The sequence below is a fragment of the Schistocerca cancellata genome, chromosome 4 (genome assembly GCF_023864275.1).
Source record: "Schistocerca cancellata isolate TAMUIC-IGC-003103 chromosome 4, iqSchCanc2.1, whole genome shotgun sequence".
Lineage (NCBI taxonomy): Eukaryota > Metazoa > Arthropoda > Insecta > Orthoptera > Acrididae > Schistocerca > Schistocerca cancellata.
The window spans coordinates 666,309,386-666,325,019 of NC_064629.1; the positions used below are offsets into that span (position 1 = coordinate 666,309,386).

The 15,634-nt window shown below is 43.3% G+C and overlaps 1 protein-coding gene across 1 annotated transcript in view; it reads right to left on the reverse strand.

Annotated features, from left to right (window-relative positions):
- The window catches only part of LOC126184374 (glutamate receptor ionotropic, kainate 2-like), a 326,740-nt gene that overhangs the window by 254,620 nt on the left and 56,486 nt on the right, over positions 1-15,634 (reverse strand). The window contains exons 5-6 of the mRNA XM_049926759.1: positions 10,954-11,172; positions 6,733-6,942 (exon numbers count right to left, since the gene is read on the reverse strand). Coding sequence (XP_049782716.1) covers positions 6,733-6,942; positions 10,954-11,172 — 429 coding nt within the window. The remainder of the gene's footprint in view (positions 1-6,732; positions 6,943-10,953; positions 11,173-15,634) is intronic.

Sequence of the window (15,634 nt, forward strand, 5' to 3'; positions counted from 1 at the left end):
ATAATGCCAGATCAGTCAATCATCCAAACTGTTGCCCCTACAACTACAGAAAAGGCTGCCAGGAGGCACAAGTTTGCCTGGCATCTCAGCAGATACCCCTCCATTGTGGTTGCACCTCTGGTATGGCTATTTGCATCGCTGAGGCATGCAAGCCGCCCCACCAACGGCAAAGTCCGTGGTTCATAACTCATGGCTCTAAGCTAGTGGTTCATGGTTCATGGTTCATGATTCGTGGAATGTGCGTTATGTGTGAGGGCTTGTGCTGGGCTTCAAACTGGAATCTAATTTCCACGAGAACTTCGAGACTGTGCAATAGCAATGGTTTTCCTGGTTGGAGAAATGGCGTATCTTTTCACATCTATCTAGATCTACATGGATAGTCTGCAAATCACATTTAAGTGCCTGGTCGATGTTCGAGTCAGAATACAAAGTGTTGCAGGAGAATCGTTATACGTTTCAGTCTGGAACCGCGCGACCGCTACGGTCGCAGGTTCGAATCCTGCCTTGGGCATGGATGTGTGTGATGTCCTTAGGTTAGTTAGGTTTAAGTAGTTCAAATTCTAGGGGACTTATGACCTCAGATGTTAAGTCCCATAGTGCTTAGAGACATTTGAACCATTTGAACCAAGGAACCTTATAACACTTATTTTCAGATAAGAGCTCTCAGACCAATTTTTCCTTATCCAAGTTGTATTTCCATGATAATGCTACAGATTTATATGCAACTAATAAATTGACAGTAAAGATATGTACAATAAAAAGTTCTTCCTGTGTATGGTGAATCTTCCTATGTATGATGAATATTCACCCGTTAGCAGTTTATAGATTTTAATCCGTTTTGTAGAATATCCACCACTTGGTGTAAGCATAGAATCACATGTTGTCAAATCAATAGTTGGCCAGGGGAGAATAGCTGTATTCAACAGCACAGAGAGTTTCGAGTAAAACGAACCACTACACGTATGTAGAAATTAGCATGAATAAGGATTTATCGATTTTATCGTAATTTTCTTTATCACTGTAATTTTCTTTATCACTGTTTCAAACTGTAACGATAAGGTTACCTCAAGACAGTAACAAACATTTAAAGACATTCACTTTCAACATGCGAAGGCGCAGCATCATTTTAATTCGTGTATTTGTTAAATTTCAGGTGCCAGTCCAGCTTCAGGTATTTTGAAGTATGTGTCAATGTTCTGTAAATGTAATAAGTAACGCCATCTGTTAAGGTACTATTTGCATAAATGTTGTCATATTTGTCCCTGAACAGACTAGCAGTTGTAGATATTATTTTGTGGTACATTTTCTAAACCTTAAACTACACGGAAACAGAAGAATATACACTCCTGGAAATGGAAAAAAGAACACATTGACATCGGTGTGTCAGACCCACCATACTTGCTCCGGACACTGCGAGAGGGCTGTACAAGCAATGATCACACGCACGGCACAGCGGACACACCAGGAACCGCGGTGTTGGCCGTCGAATGGCGCTAGCTGCGCAGCATTTGTGCACCGCCGCCGTCAGTGTCAGCCAGTTTGCCGTGGCATACGGAGCTCCATCGCAGTCTTTAACACTGGTAGCATGCCGCGACAGCGTGGACGTGAACCGTATGTGCAGTGTGCAGTTGACGGACTTTGAGCGAGGGCGTATAGTGGGCATGCGGGAGGCCGGGTGGACGTACCGCCGAATTGCTCAACACGTGGGGCGTGAGGTCTCCACAGTACATCGATGTTGTCGCCAGTGGTCGGCGGAAGGTGCACGTGCCCGTCGACCTGGGACCGGACCGCAGCGACGCACGGATGCACGCCAAGACCGTAGGATCCTACGCAGTGCCGTAGGGGACCGCACCGCCATTTCCCAGCAAATTAGGGACACTGTTGCTCCTGGGGTATCGGCGAGGACCATTCGCAACCGTCTCCATGAAGCTGGGCTATGGTCCCGCACACCGTTAGGCCGTCTTCCGCTCACGCCCCAACATCGTGCAGCCCGCCTCCAGTGGTGTCGTGACAGGCGTGAATGGAGGGACGAATGGAGACGTGTCGTCTTCAGCGATGAGAGTCGCTTCTGCCTTGGTGCCAATGATGGTCGTATGCGTGTTTGGCGCCGTGCAGGTGAGCGCCACAATCAGGACTGCATACGACCGAGGCACACAGGGCCAACACCCGGCATCATGGTGTGGGGAGCGATCTCCTACACTGGCCGTACACCACTGGTGATCGTCGAGGGGACACTGAATAGTGCACGGTACATCCAAACCGTCATCGAACCCATCGTTCTACCATTCCTAGACCGGCAAGGGAACTTGCTGTTCCAACAGGACAATGCACGTCCGCATGTATCCCGTGCCACCCAACGTGCTCTAGAAGGTGTAAGTCAACTACCCTGGCCAGCAAGATCTCCGGATCTGTCCCCCATTGAGCATGTTTGGGACTGGATGAAGCGTCGTCTCACGCGGTCTGCACGTCCAGCACGAACGCTGGTCCAACTGAGGCGCCAGGTGGAAATGACATGGCAAGCCGTTCCACAGGACTACATCCAGCATCTCTACGATCGTCTCCATGGGAGAATAGCAGCCTGCATTGCTGCGAAAGGTGGATATACACTGTACTAGTGCCGACATTGTGCATGCTCTGTTGCCTGTGTCTATGTGCCTGTGGTTCTGTCAGTGTGATCATGTGATGTATCTGACCCCAGGAATGTGTCAATAAAGTTTCCCCTTCCTGGGACAATGAATTCGCGGTGTTCTTATTTCAATTTCCAGGAGTGTATAATAAAAAGAAACAAAATGTATAAAACATCTTATTTTACCTGTAGGAGAACGGTGCCAGTTATTCAGAGACTTTCGTTATCATAACAGCATCGAGAGCTACAGTCTTTGGCAGTCTATCGTTATTGTGGCTTGTGCACTGAGTAAAGCTGTGTGCGTTTGTGATAATCAAGGAAAAGTAAATGAGATGTACCTATAATGTGGCTATACAGAGTGAGTCACGAGGTTTTCCCCCGGTTTTTGGAGGGTATTCCTTAGCTTATTTGGAACAAAAAATGTAAATACAGTAATGGGATCAGCTCCATAATTAAGGAGCTACAGTAATTGAAAACCTCAGGAAAATGGCAGAAAAAACTTTTATTGTAGGATTTCACTATCAAAAATGCACATAATAATTAATTTAAACAATTTTGTAGAAGTCTCTTGCATTCAGAATGGATTTAAAGCAAGTGTTCAAAATTTTCTCTTTGCATTGGAAGGCAAAGATTCCCACGGCAGTGAACCGCGAGTAGCATTTCGTAATTTTAGATGCTCGTTCCATATTGACGCTGCGGCATCGAAAATGCGTCGTATCAATTCTTCTCGCGTTTCCACCTTAACTTCGTACACGATGTCTTTTATCCACCCCCAGATGCAGTAATCTAGAGGTGTTAAATCTGGGGATCTGGCAGGCCAGTTGATATTCCCCCCGCGACCTATCCATCGATGTGGGAATTGCTGATTAAGATAAGGTTTACCATTTAAATTTCCCGGTATAATAAACGACCCACGTAACCGGTCACACACAACACCACATCAGACATTGACACTGAATCTGTGATGAAATTGAGATACTAGCATGACATGGGGATTTTCGTCTGCCCAGGCATGATGTTACGCATGTTGCTGTTGCCATTTCTTGTAAAGGTTGCCTCATCACTGAACATTATGAAGCGATGGAGCTGACGATTTCCATTTAACCAGTTACAAAAGTGCAAATGGTTGGCACAATCATTTGTCTCTAAATGGTGAACTTTCTGCACATTAAAAGGATACAGTCCATTCTCGTGAAGAATCCTGCATACGTTAGATTGTGAAAGGTTCAATCGGGTAGCTAGGCGTCTTGTGCTTGAACGAGGACTGCGCTCTACTGAATTAAGTAAGAATGTTTTCCTCTTCTTGAACGTCACGATGTCTTTCGGAGTGAATACGAATACTGGGAAGAGTACCAGTTTCTAGCAATGTTCGATATGTTCCACTAAATGTTTCGGCACTCGGAATCCTACGATTAGGATACCGATAGTGATATTCGGCAACAGCAGATTTCGCAATACCATCACAGAAGCCCAAAATGTACACCATCTCTCCAAACTCCTGCGATGACAAATTTTACGGTATCGCAAAGTGTATTGTACATAGGAGAGAATATTAGTAAACAGTGACTGCAGTATCAACAACGTAGCTGTTATGCAAACGTACCACTCGCTCCGCTTGTCTACCTAAGACTGATCGTGTGTCCCGTGAACGCAAGTGTAGCGCTCCATACACCGTGGCATGGTTTCGGAACTCTGTTGTAGCTCCTTAATTATGGATCTCATCACATTACTGTATTTACATTTTTTGTTGTTGCAAATAACCTAAGGAATAACCTCCAGCCACCGGGGGTGAACCTCGTGACTCACCCTGTATATAGAGATGCCAGAATAAGAAGTTCGTTATTATGAAATAATTAACATAACACTGCACTAGAAGGAACGATACAGAATATGGAGACTATCAGTCACTTACCCACGGCGCTTGAGTAACAATCCTATATCCTACTTGTTTGTAAAGTGCAGTTTCTCGATAACTCTTTTCGCTCACGTTCAGCAATCCAAGAATAAGAACAGTGCAGACAACTTGTTTCTTTGATTAAGTATTTTTACATCCCACCATCATAAAAACTTTTGCCATTAAAGTATGAAGTTTCTTCAAAAACGTAATGTTCCGCCATTACAGTAAATTATAAAGTGCGATCTTAAAGTTTCCGTTTGACGGCCGTACAGTCCAGAATCGGTATGAAAATCAGGCGAAATCACCGTGAGCATTGAGGCAATCATCTCACCGATGCACCAGGTTGGTAAAACACTGTGTTTTGATACGCGAAGACATCCGTAACTACCGGCTGCACATCTTCCTCCGACAGGAATCATCGACCTCTCAAGGTCTTTTTTAAGGGACCGTAGGCGGGGTAATCGCATGGGGAGGAATCAGAACTACAGGACGGGTGATTCAGTGTCTCCCACTTGAGTTGGCGTAGCTTCTGCGTCACGATATCTGCGAGATATTGATGTGCATTATCATGAAGCAGCAGCACCCTTTGGCGCTCCATTCCATAACGTTGGTTTTCGTCAGATATGCTACCCCATACACATTCTTCGTTCTTCGACGGATGTCTACAGGTATAAGTCCTTCGACAGCCAAGAAAAGAATTACAGCACGTTGGTCCTATTTGGAGGCATTTGATAATAATGTCGCCACAGTGTAGTCACCTGCATTTACGACATGCACGTCGGAAAGTCGTGAATGCCACACTAATCCTTGCACTTGTATTCATGTTGGTGCTTATATACCCGCATCGGAATCGCGCTACTTTGCATATACGCTGCAGCAACGCCTTCAGATATAATATTTTTGATAGCCTCTTACAAGTGATTTATTAACTGTACAGTATTATCCACATAAGTATTTGGGTTGATTAGTTCAAATGGTTCAAATGGCTCTGAGCACTATGGGACTCAACTACTGAGGTCATTAGTCCCCTATAACTTAGAACTAGTTAAACCTAACTAACCTAAGGACATCACAAACATCCATGCCCGAGGCAGGATTCGAACCTGCGACCGTAGCGGTCTTGCGGTTCCAGACTGCAGCGCATTTAACCGCACGGCCACTTCGGCCGGCGGTTGATTAGTTCATGATTAGTAGTATAGTCTGGATGTATGAGTGTGTGATTGGTTATCACATTTATTACGACTCTGGGTTACTATGCGATACAGTACTACAGTATATTACAACATTAACAAACGTATGTCAGCCTTGCAATATCGTGAATTTTTTAATTTTATATTATTAAATAGTTTACTTAAAAGTGAAATATCATTACTGCATTTGAATTAAATTTTCTTGTAGTGGTTCGATTAAGTAGTTTTCTTTGTGTGAATGTTTGAATGAGTCGTGATGCAAAATTACTATGTTGTTGGAGACTCTTCCCACTCCCCGTGTATGTTAAGGAATCGATTTTAATTAATTTATCGGTAAATTATTTCATTGTTTGTAGAGGGACCATTATATAATGAAAATAATAAACAGCCACTTTATTCATACGTAATCTTCTTGTTGCTATCGTCCTAAGCTCATACCACCTTTCTTGCGCTCCGTGTTAGAGCACCTCCCAGAATATTTAGATCTAAGTTTTGCTCCTCTAGCAGGTTCATGAAATATATAAACAATTAAATGATTAACGTCACTTCAGTCTTCACTACACGGCCGTTGCGAAACGAAAGCATTATGCATTGCTTGCGTCGAAAGATTTTTTTCGTTTTACTGGGTTTAATAAGAAAAGTTACTTATGGTTTCACTCGGCATTGCAGTGTTGTTGTTTGGAAATAGAAAGGCAAGCCATGAGCAATCCTTCCCCCCTTTTATCTGGTGAACCTGTTTAGGCTTTTCTTGCTCGCCATAAGTAATACAAAATCTCTTGCATGACTAAGATCTCTCTTTTAGGTTTACCTCATGCCATGTTTTTTTTCTTTGGCGTTTGTTTATTCCTACTTTTCAAAATAGTATATACATAATGAGGTTGCGAGGGCATATTTCATCAAAATTTGAGTGAAGAAGGAGAAGAAAGGATTTTGGAATACTGCATGTATTACTACATTACTCATCTGTTTGAAGCCAGTGTAATATTTACAGTGTTGGGAAAATGAAGCCGGTAACTTACCCTGGAAATGAGTTCTCCAATGAGCCCATTCCATCTCTGGGTACGTGGATTGTAGGTTCCATACTCGCCATCTGACACCAGCTGGAATTCGAAGGTGAAATTCAGTATCTCTGAGATTTGTGTGATTAGATCCATCGAATATCCCTCATAACGGTCGTTTCCTATTCGAGGTGGAACCTTCTTTGGCTTTTCACGTAAGTAAGGAGGACCCTGAAACAGGTCATATTACTGTGAATAGAGTGATTTGCAATTTCATGGCAGCAATAGCAGCTACTGTTGACAAAACAAAAACAATTAAAGGAATGGAGAACGTAATAATAAAGTCTGTCTACTGTCTTTCAGCTAACCGAAGCCCTGAAGATGAAACTGGGTTTCTCAATGTACAATCATCAATAAAATACGCCATTAAAAACACAGTAGATCCACTTTCTTATTACATTTTCCATGCGTTTATAGTTGTTTATAAATATTTATAAAATATCTCCATTAACAAATACTGCTATCGTTCAGCCACTTTGTAGGTGACGACACACAGCCTTTCCCAGGAAATGTGAGATAAGTGTACCTATTAGCAACTGATTTATAGACGCTTATCCTGTGGCTTGTAACACCGTGTATTTTCGTGATGACGGCTGGGATGTGTCGTAGAATGAGCACGGGATACTCAAAGTATTAGGGGAGCTATCGTGATCCCTGTCGGTATTGCTGCCGCCCACAACTCATAGTCATTGATCGAATATGGGTCCCTAATGTGAACATCTTGCTATATGGCATCCCAGATGTGCTCAAGAGGATTTGGATGAAGTGACGTTGGGGATATAAAAGCATCCTTCTGACCATGGACTGCATATAAAATCATTAAGGAATGAAGGGTGATAAGCCAGCCTGTGTTGGCCGTGCGGTTCTAGGCGCTTCAGTCTGGAACCGCGTGACCGTTACGGTCGCAGGTTCGAATCCTGCCTCGGGCATGGATGTGTGTGATCTCCTTAGGTTACTTAGGTTTAATTAGTTCTAAGTTCTAGGTGACTGATGACCTCAGAAGTTAAGTCGCATAGTGCTCAGAGCCATTTGAACCATTTGAAGGGAGATAAATATTCCTTCTGACGGGTCACCTGTGGTCGTGCTATCGGTGGAGAAGCAGTAGGTTTCTTTACAGTTCCTCTTAAAACGCGGTAGCACATCAATCAATGATCATATTTTATATCACATAAACATTCCTCTTTCGAGAACTTCTCCACGGCGTCTCTGAATGGTGTCCTGTTAATGAGCGGGATGAATGGCCTCAAGCTGATTTCAACTACTCGTACCTCGCTGTCGATTAGTACTGACGTGCACTGCCCATCAGCCCAAGTGAACTTTTTCTGTGCTTTCTGTGTTCAATAGTAGTGCTGCGTTATCCATGCTAATCTCTTGTCCCCTTTGAGGCACAGTTAACGTATATACGAATGTGGGGTACTGGTTTTGTACCCCATAACGAGTTTCCGATTGTATGCCTGGTCACCGACAGTTGTTATCCCCCACAGGTATGGAAAGTGTCTTGTTGCACTGTAAACTCTCTATCCGCAGTTAAGATCAGCGATACTCTAAGTCGACCACTGTGTTCAACACATTCATTCCCACTCTGATGGTGGCGCTTTTCTCGTATCGAGCTTCTCACAGTGCACCCTCGACACAGTGACATACAAATAGCCCAGTGCGTGCACGACTTCTGAGTTGGAGCCACTTGTGTGTTGGTCACCCACAACCCGGACGAGATCGAATCTGTTGTTGAGTGGTACTTAAGTAAATAAATTAGTGAAATCAAAGTGAACTAGAAATTAGAATATAAATGGAAAACTTGGTTTAGTTTGGAGAGTTACATACTGGCTCACAGCGGGCCGAACAGCAGAGACAATGACCGTGAAGTCAGCAAGTTCCACATAAGCGGGCGCTGTCGATTCAGCCGTCAGGGCATCGCCCGACCGGCTCACGTGTTTCTCAGTGGTCGCATGTGAGAAAAAGGCCCTCACCTACATCCCAAGAGCCAATGACCGACGTTAAGAAGATTCTTCGAGAAGCTTTTCAACGTGACAGAAGAGGCAATGACCGGCTCACGTGTTTCTCAGTTGTCGTATGTGAGCAAAGGCCCTCGCCTACATTCCAAGAGCCAATGACCGACGTTAAGAAGAATCTTCGAGAATCTTTTCAACGTGACAGAAGAGGCAATGGCCGTGAAGTCGTTCACCTCCAGTAAACTGAAGTGAATAAATACGCGAGACGCAGTGGGCCCGAGAGAGGTAGATGAAGACGAGAGGAAGACGAAGGCGAAGACGGAGACGAAGACGGAGACGAGCGACGAAGAAGACGAAGAAGAAGCGTAGCAGTTGTTTTAAGTTAGTTTCGGTGCTGAAGATCGTCAGGCAAGAAGAGACTACATCATGCACAGACGCACCGAGTCCGCCGCTGTAATAGAATAGCAAGCAGCAGCCTCAGTGCCAGAAGAAGAAGTTAAAAGGTATTTTGAAGTCTGATTTTACATACCCGGGTGACTCGTGAGGACGGGAAGGAGACGGCCTCACATCAGCAGTCACCTGTGATCTGGGATGAAGACCTGACAGCCGAAGACTGGCAAGCGGGAGTCCGTGGTTCGAGTCCGGGACACTGGCCTTCCCCCGCCGCGCCGCTCCGCTGGTCGACGCACAACACACGCGGCCGCTTAGAGAAGAGAAACACTGGGACGCCACATTCAAGGTATCACCACCCGATGCACGACGTCGCTCGCAATAATTAAACCGGGACACCTCGCGCTGCGCGTCTCCGGTCAGCTGGGCGAGACGGCGACACGAGATACACACCGCTACGCGTAATCAGACGCCGCCGCCGCCGCCGCCGCCGCCGCCGCCGCTGCCGTAGCAGAAGGCTACGCAAACGACACGGCTGCCGCTCTCCGAACCAGAACGTCCAGTAAGATAACAGTTGTACGAAACTTTCAATAAAAGTTATCTTATGTAAAAATGATGTTTCATTCGACCTCATACCCGAGCCAAGGAAGAACCCACCCTGCCCACATTCTGTAAGAGAGAAAAGTTTATTTATTTAATATTTTCACCCTGACAGAATGCTTGAGAATGTTCATCCTGACAATTGACAGCATCAAAAGAGAAAACCCAGTTACATTGAGTGACAGAAGTGTCACATTTAGTAACCACATTAAGTAACAGGAACTGTTACATTTGAGGAACTGTTACACTGTTGATATCGCGCATTTTGCCAGCCCAAGCTCGACTGTCACAGCATTCGACGACACTCGGAACCATTCGATTCGCTATGGTGGCAGGAGCGCTATCTCCGGCTCAGTTGCTCTGAATGTAAAGTAGGTGCTGGGCATATAACTGGCTGTTAACATTAGTAAGACATCTGTTGAATTTAAAGACTCAACTGTGACAAATTGGTAGAATTATCGCTGACAAAGTAAAAGTTCTGCTGTTACTTAGTAACTGGGGAGTGTATTAAGTCTGTTATTGCGATTTGTATCGGTTGTGCAATATTCAAAAGATAGATACACGAGGCTGCAAGTGTGATTTTTAATGGTATACAAGCAGTCAATCTGTCGACACTAACAGACTATGATAACGAAGAAACAACCTACCATATGTACACTGTGGCGAATATATGCAGGACTATCGATTTCCTCTGGGAGCATTTGTAAATTCAATATCGATAACTTTTCTTCAGTATTAATTTGTGTGGCTAATGTGTTGGCAGCTTGCATATTGAGTATACGAGGTTAGTGCAAGATGACTATGATGATTGTGCGTACAGTGTATCATCCAAAGTGGGTTGCTGATAATGATCAGGAACAAGGCTTACAGCGAAACACAGTCTATTCTTCTCGTCGAAGCTACCGTCCCTATTTGCCATAATAATGAATACCAGCAGTGCCGGATGACCGCCAACAATGTCAAATGAAAATTCAACCGATATTTGGAAGTTTACTGAGTACTATAACACACAGTCTGACGATAAGGTAAGATTACGCCTCAACTTCCTCTCTTAACCGAGAAAGTAGTGGCGATGAAAATCCAGTAACCTCTAGGGTGTGAAACGATTACTTCCGAGTCTAGTGCCAATCCGCGACATTCCTTAGTGGTCTCGTCTACTGAGACGGCTATTCTCTCATATACTAAAAATTTTCTCGCCGTATGTGACAACAAACGAGTGACGAAGTGCCTTCGTACTCACCAATCTGGAAGCGACAATCAGATGGCGGCCAGAAATTTTGTGTAGAGTATCATCGATGGTTTCCTTTTCTGTCCTGGCTGAGGAGAATCCGTTTTCTGGTGTCCATGTGCCAATACGCTTGAAGCCTGCAGCGGATAACTCGACGGCCTCAAGTGTGAAACCGACTCGAGTCCCCATGCTGTCGAACATGATGTTACCCGTAAGGCCCTCGTGTTCCATCTGCAACAAAAACGCTTCTGGTCACATTTTTACGTTATATTGTATATCTTCTCTGATTATCCTGTCGAATATGATGCTGCCCGAGGGGCTCTCGTTTCCCTTCTGCAACACAAACGCTTCTGGACACATTCGTGCATTATACTGTCCACAATTATATCTTTTTTGGTTACGTATGATAATGCACTGCTTGCTCTTTACTGTTCGGCTTATTTACAGCCAAGTTATAAGGGGCGACCAAAAAGTTTCCTTTTGTAGGCCGCACAGTCCGGAATAGATATGCCCAGTCAAAGTCGCCGTAAGCATTGACGCAACCATCCCACCGACTCAGCCGTTTGGCAAAGCACCGTGACCTGCTGCGTGGAACTGTAACTGTCTGCTGCAGATCCTCGTCCGACACTAATTGTCGAGTCTTCAAGGCCTTTTGTAAGTCACTGAAGGCGTGATAATCACATTGGGAGAGATCAAGACTATAGGGCGAAAACTCGAGTGTCTCCCACTTGAGTTGGGGAACTTCTGCGCTACGTCATTTGTGATATGGGTAAGTGTGTTATCATGAAGCAGCAGCTACGTTGCATACTCGCTGCAGCAACGTCCTCAAAAGGAAAATATTTGATCGCCTTATAAAATTACTGTTGTGTACCTCAGACCTTTCACTGCATTAACGTCTACATGGCTTCCAATACATTTATAATTCTGCGCTGTTCACACTTTTAATATGCACATATTCTCAAAATGATCGTGTGATTGGTTTGTAATAAGTAAATGTGCTTCACTCTTTGTGGAAATTATTTAATTCGACGTTTCACATTAGAATCTTTTCCAATAAAAAAAAAAAGGTTCAAATGGCTCTGAGCACTATGGGACTTAACATCTATGGTCATCAGTCCCCTAGAACTTAGAACTACTTAAACCTAACTAACCTAAGGACATCACACACATCCATGCCCAAGGCAGGATTCGAACCTGCGACCGTAGCGGTTTTTCCAATAACAAACAGCCTTAGTAACGTGAAGTTTCAAAGGAACCGCTGTTTGCACTCTCTCTACGAATCATTAAGTCATATTGTACCAGCCACATTTATTTACCAGTCCTATTCGAATCTCTGAAAATTAAAAAGTTAGATCTATACCAATGAAATCCATAATGTATTGTTTTGAGGGCTGCGACTGTCAATTAAAAACATATACACTACTGGCCATTAAAATTGCTACGCCAAGAAGATAACCTGCTACAGACGCGAAATTTAACCGATAGGAAGAAGATGCTGTGATATGCAAATGATTAGCTTTTCAGAATATTCGCACAATGTTGGAGCCGCTGGCGACACCTACAACGTGCTGACATGAGGAAAGTATCCAACCGATTTCTCATACACAAACAGCAGTTGACCGGCGATGCCTGGTGAAACGTTGTTGTGATGCCTCGTGTAAGGAGGAGAAATGCGTACCATTACGTTTCCGACTTTGATAAAGGTCGGATTGTAGCCTATCGCGATTTCGGTTTATCGTATCGCGACATTTCTGCTCGCGTTGGTCGAGATCCAATGACTGTTAGCAGAACATGGAATCGGTGGGTTGAGGAGGGTAATACGGAACGCCGTGCTGGATCCCAACGGTCTCGTATTACTAGCAGCCGAGATGACAGGCATCTTGTCCGCATGGCTGTAACGGATAGTGCACCCACGTCTCGATCCCTGAGTCAACAGATGGGGAAGTTTGCAAGACAACAACCATCTGCACGAACAGTTCGACGACGTTTGCAGGAGCATGGACTATCAGCTCGGAGACCATTGCTGCGGTTACCCTTGACGCTGCATCACACACAGGAGGGCCTGCGATGGTGTACTCAACGACGTTTCTGGGTTCACGAATGGCAAAACGTCATTTTTTCGGATGAATCCAGGTTCTGTTTACAGCATCATGATGGTCGCATCCGTGTTTGGCGACATCGCGGTAAACGTACATTGGAAGCGTCTATTCGTCATCGCCATACTGGCGTATCACCCGGCGTGATGGTATGGGGTGCCATTGGTTACACGTCTCGGTCACCTCTTGTTCGCACTGACGGCACTTTGAACAGCGGACGTTACATTTCAGACGTGTTACGACCCGTGGCTCTATACTTCATTCGATCCCTGCGAAACCCTACATTTCAGCAAGATAATGCACGACCACATATTGCAGGTCCTGTACGGGCCTTTCTGGATACAGAAAATGTTCGACTGCTGCCCTGGCCAGCACATTCTCCAGATCTCTAACCAATGGAAAACGTCCGGTCAATGGTGACCGAGCAACTGGCTCGTCACAATACGCCAGTCACTACTCTTGATGAACTGTGGTATCGGGTTGAGGCTGCATGGGCAGTTGTACCTGTACACGCCATCCAAGCTCTGTTTTACTCAATGCCCAGGCGTATCATGGCCGTTATTACGGCCAGAGGTGGTTGTTCTGAGTACTGATTTCTCAGGATCTCTGCACCCAAACTGCGTGAAAATGTAATCACATATCAGTTCTAGTATAATATATTTGTCCAATGAATACCCGTTTATCATCTGCATTTCTTCTTGGTGTAGCAATTTTAATGGCCGGTAGTGTAATTCTGTGTCAGTCATGATGTTTTATTTCATCCATACACTTTTAGATGGTCAATCATCATTATCAGGTTGAAGACGTATTCCATATGGTTGTTATTAGTGGAAAGCACTGGTGATTTGCCACAGCAACATGTTAGGCATTCAAGGGTTTATATTGCGATATGTGCTGCTGATAATTGAGCGAATTAACCACAGAACTTATAGACGTAATGCAGCAGGGAGTTTAAAGTTATTAAAACTAATTATAGTGCATGTGAAGCAGTATTTGTGCTGCACTGTACCACTGAAAATCGTATTTGCTTCTCTCTGTGCGTCACCACTGGTTCATATAGCTGATGATTTGAGCAGCAGGCACTACATTTTTGACATATTAAATTTGCTGCCTCTACCGTATCTTTGAGGTCCCTGTGACGATAGGTTTCAAGAGGATAACACAAGACCACATATTTCTCAAGCTGTCCTGCCCTAGCTTGACGAGGAGTAGATCTCTGTCCAGCATACCGCTCCTATACCTCCCAACCTCCCTGCTGAGTAAGTAGGTATGGCATATGTTACACAGTCCTACAAAACTAGTGAATCTATGGTGTAAAAGTTGTAAGTGAATTTCACAAAACATGAATTTCTCTTTGTTTTCGAGCAATTTATGATTAGCATCATCATGATCACCAACATTACTCTTATTAAATCTTACCATTATTGAACTGAACTAAATTAAATTTCCTCATCTTTCTCTGTTTTCTATTTTGCTAAGATTCTTCTCTCTTCTCCCAAATTCATCAATATTTACTTTCATTCCAGATTTCTTGTTTTTCTACAGTGACATCTTTTCAAATTTATTGTTTAGTGGTAACAGCATCTTTTTCTAATGAATGAATAATTTGCTTTCAAAAATTGTTTGATGACTGTGAGCCAAAGTGTATTTCGTTTCCTTCCTTATAAATACAGGTTTTTTATTACTCTATTTACTATTTTTTATGTTGAAGTTCCAATATCTTCAATTTTCATTTTACATCAACAGCAGATATTTAATATTCTCATGAATTTCTATTCATCAAATACCGTTTGCTTACAGAGCACTCGTAAGTTTTATCTACTATAATTCTTATTTCTGCTATCTCTTTCCTATTATACATGCTTCATGGGTACATACATATAAACATGACAGTTAAGGACTTATTATACATTACCTCTGTTCAGCAATTATAGAATGGCAAATTATATCATAAATAGTTGTGGATTAACCAAACATTTTTACATTTTCCTGTTACTTATAATCATTATTTTACGCTCTTTTTTGCAGTATAGGCAATATCTCTAATTACTACACTATCTTTTGCAGTTTCCATTTCTTTTCATATGTTTCTTTCTTAACATTCAGAATAAATTTTCAGTGATGTCTATTCGCTAAACCGTCTCAACAATTTATATGTGTTGCTGCTACAACTAATTCTGTGGAAATATTATGAAGTAGTGTACATTATCACAAACAGGTTATTTCCCTAACAATTAAATTTATTCTTGTAGTGACCGATATTATTTTACCATTTATTTAAAAACAGAGTTGAATATTCAAAATGATATGCAATCTCCTTTTACATTTTACCATTTATATCGAATAGCTGAGATCCTTTTCCAGTGAGTGATTCACTAAATATTAAACTTATTACGGTTTTATAAACTGTTTTTAACGTACAGTAATGTATTAGCTTTTTTGTAAATGTTTCCGTATTTGTTGTTGTTGTTGTCTTCAGTCCTGAGACTGGTTTGATGCAGCTCTCCATGCTACTCTATCCTATGCAAGCTTCTTCATCTCCCAGTACTTACTGCAACCTACATCCTTCTGAATCTGCTTAGTGTATTCATCTCTTG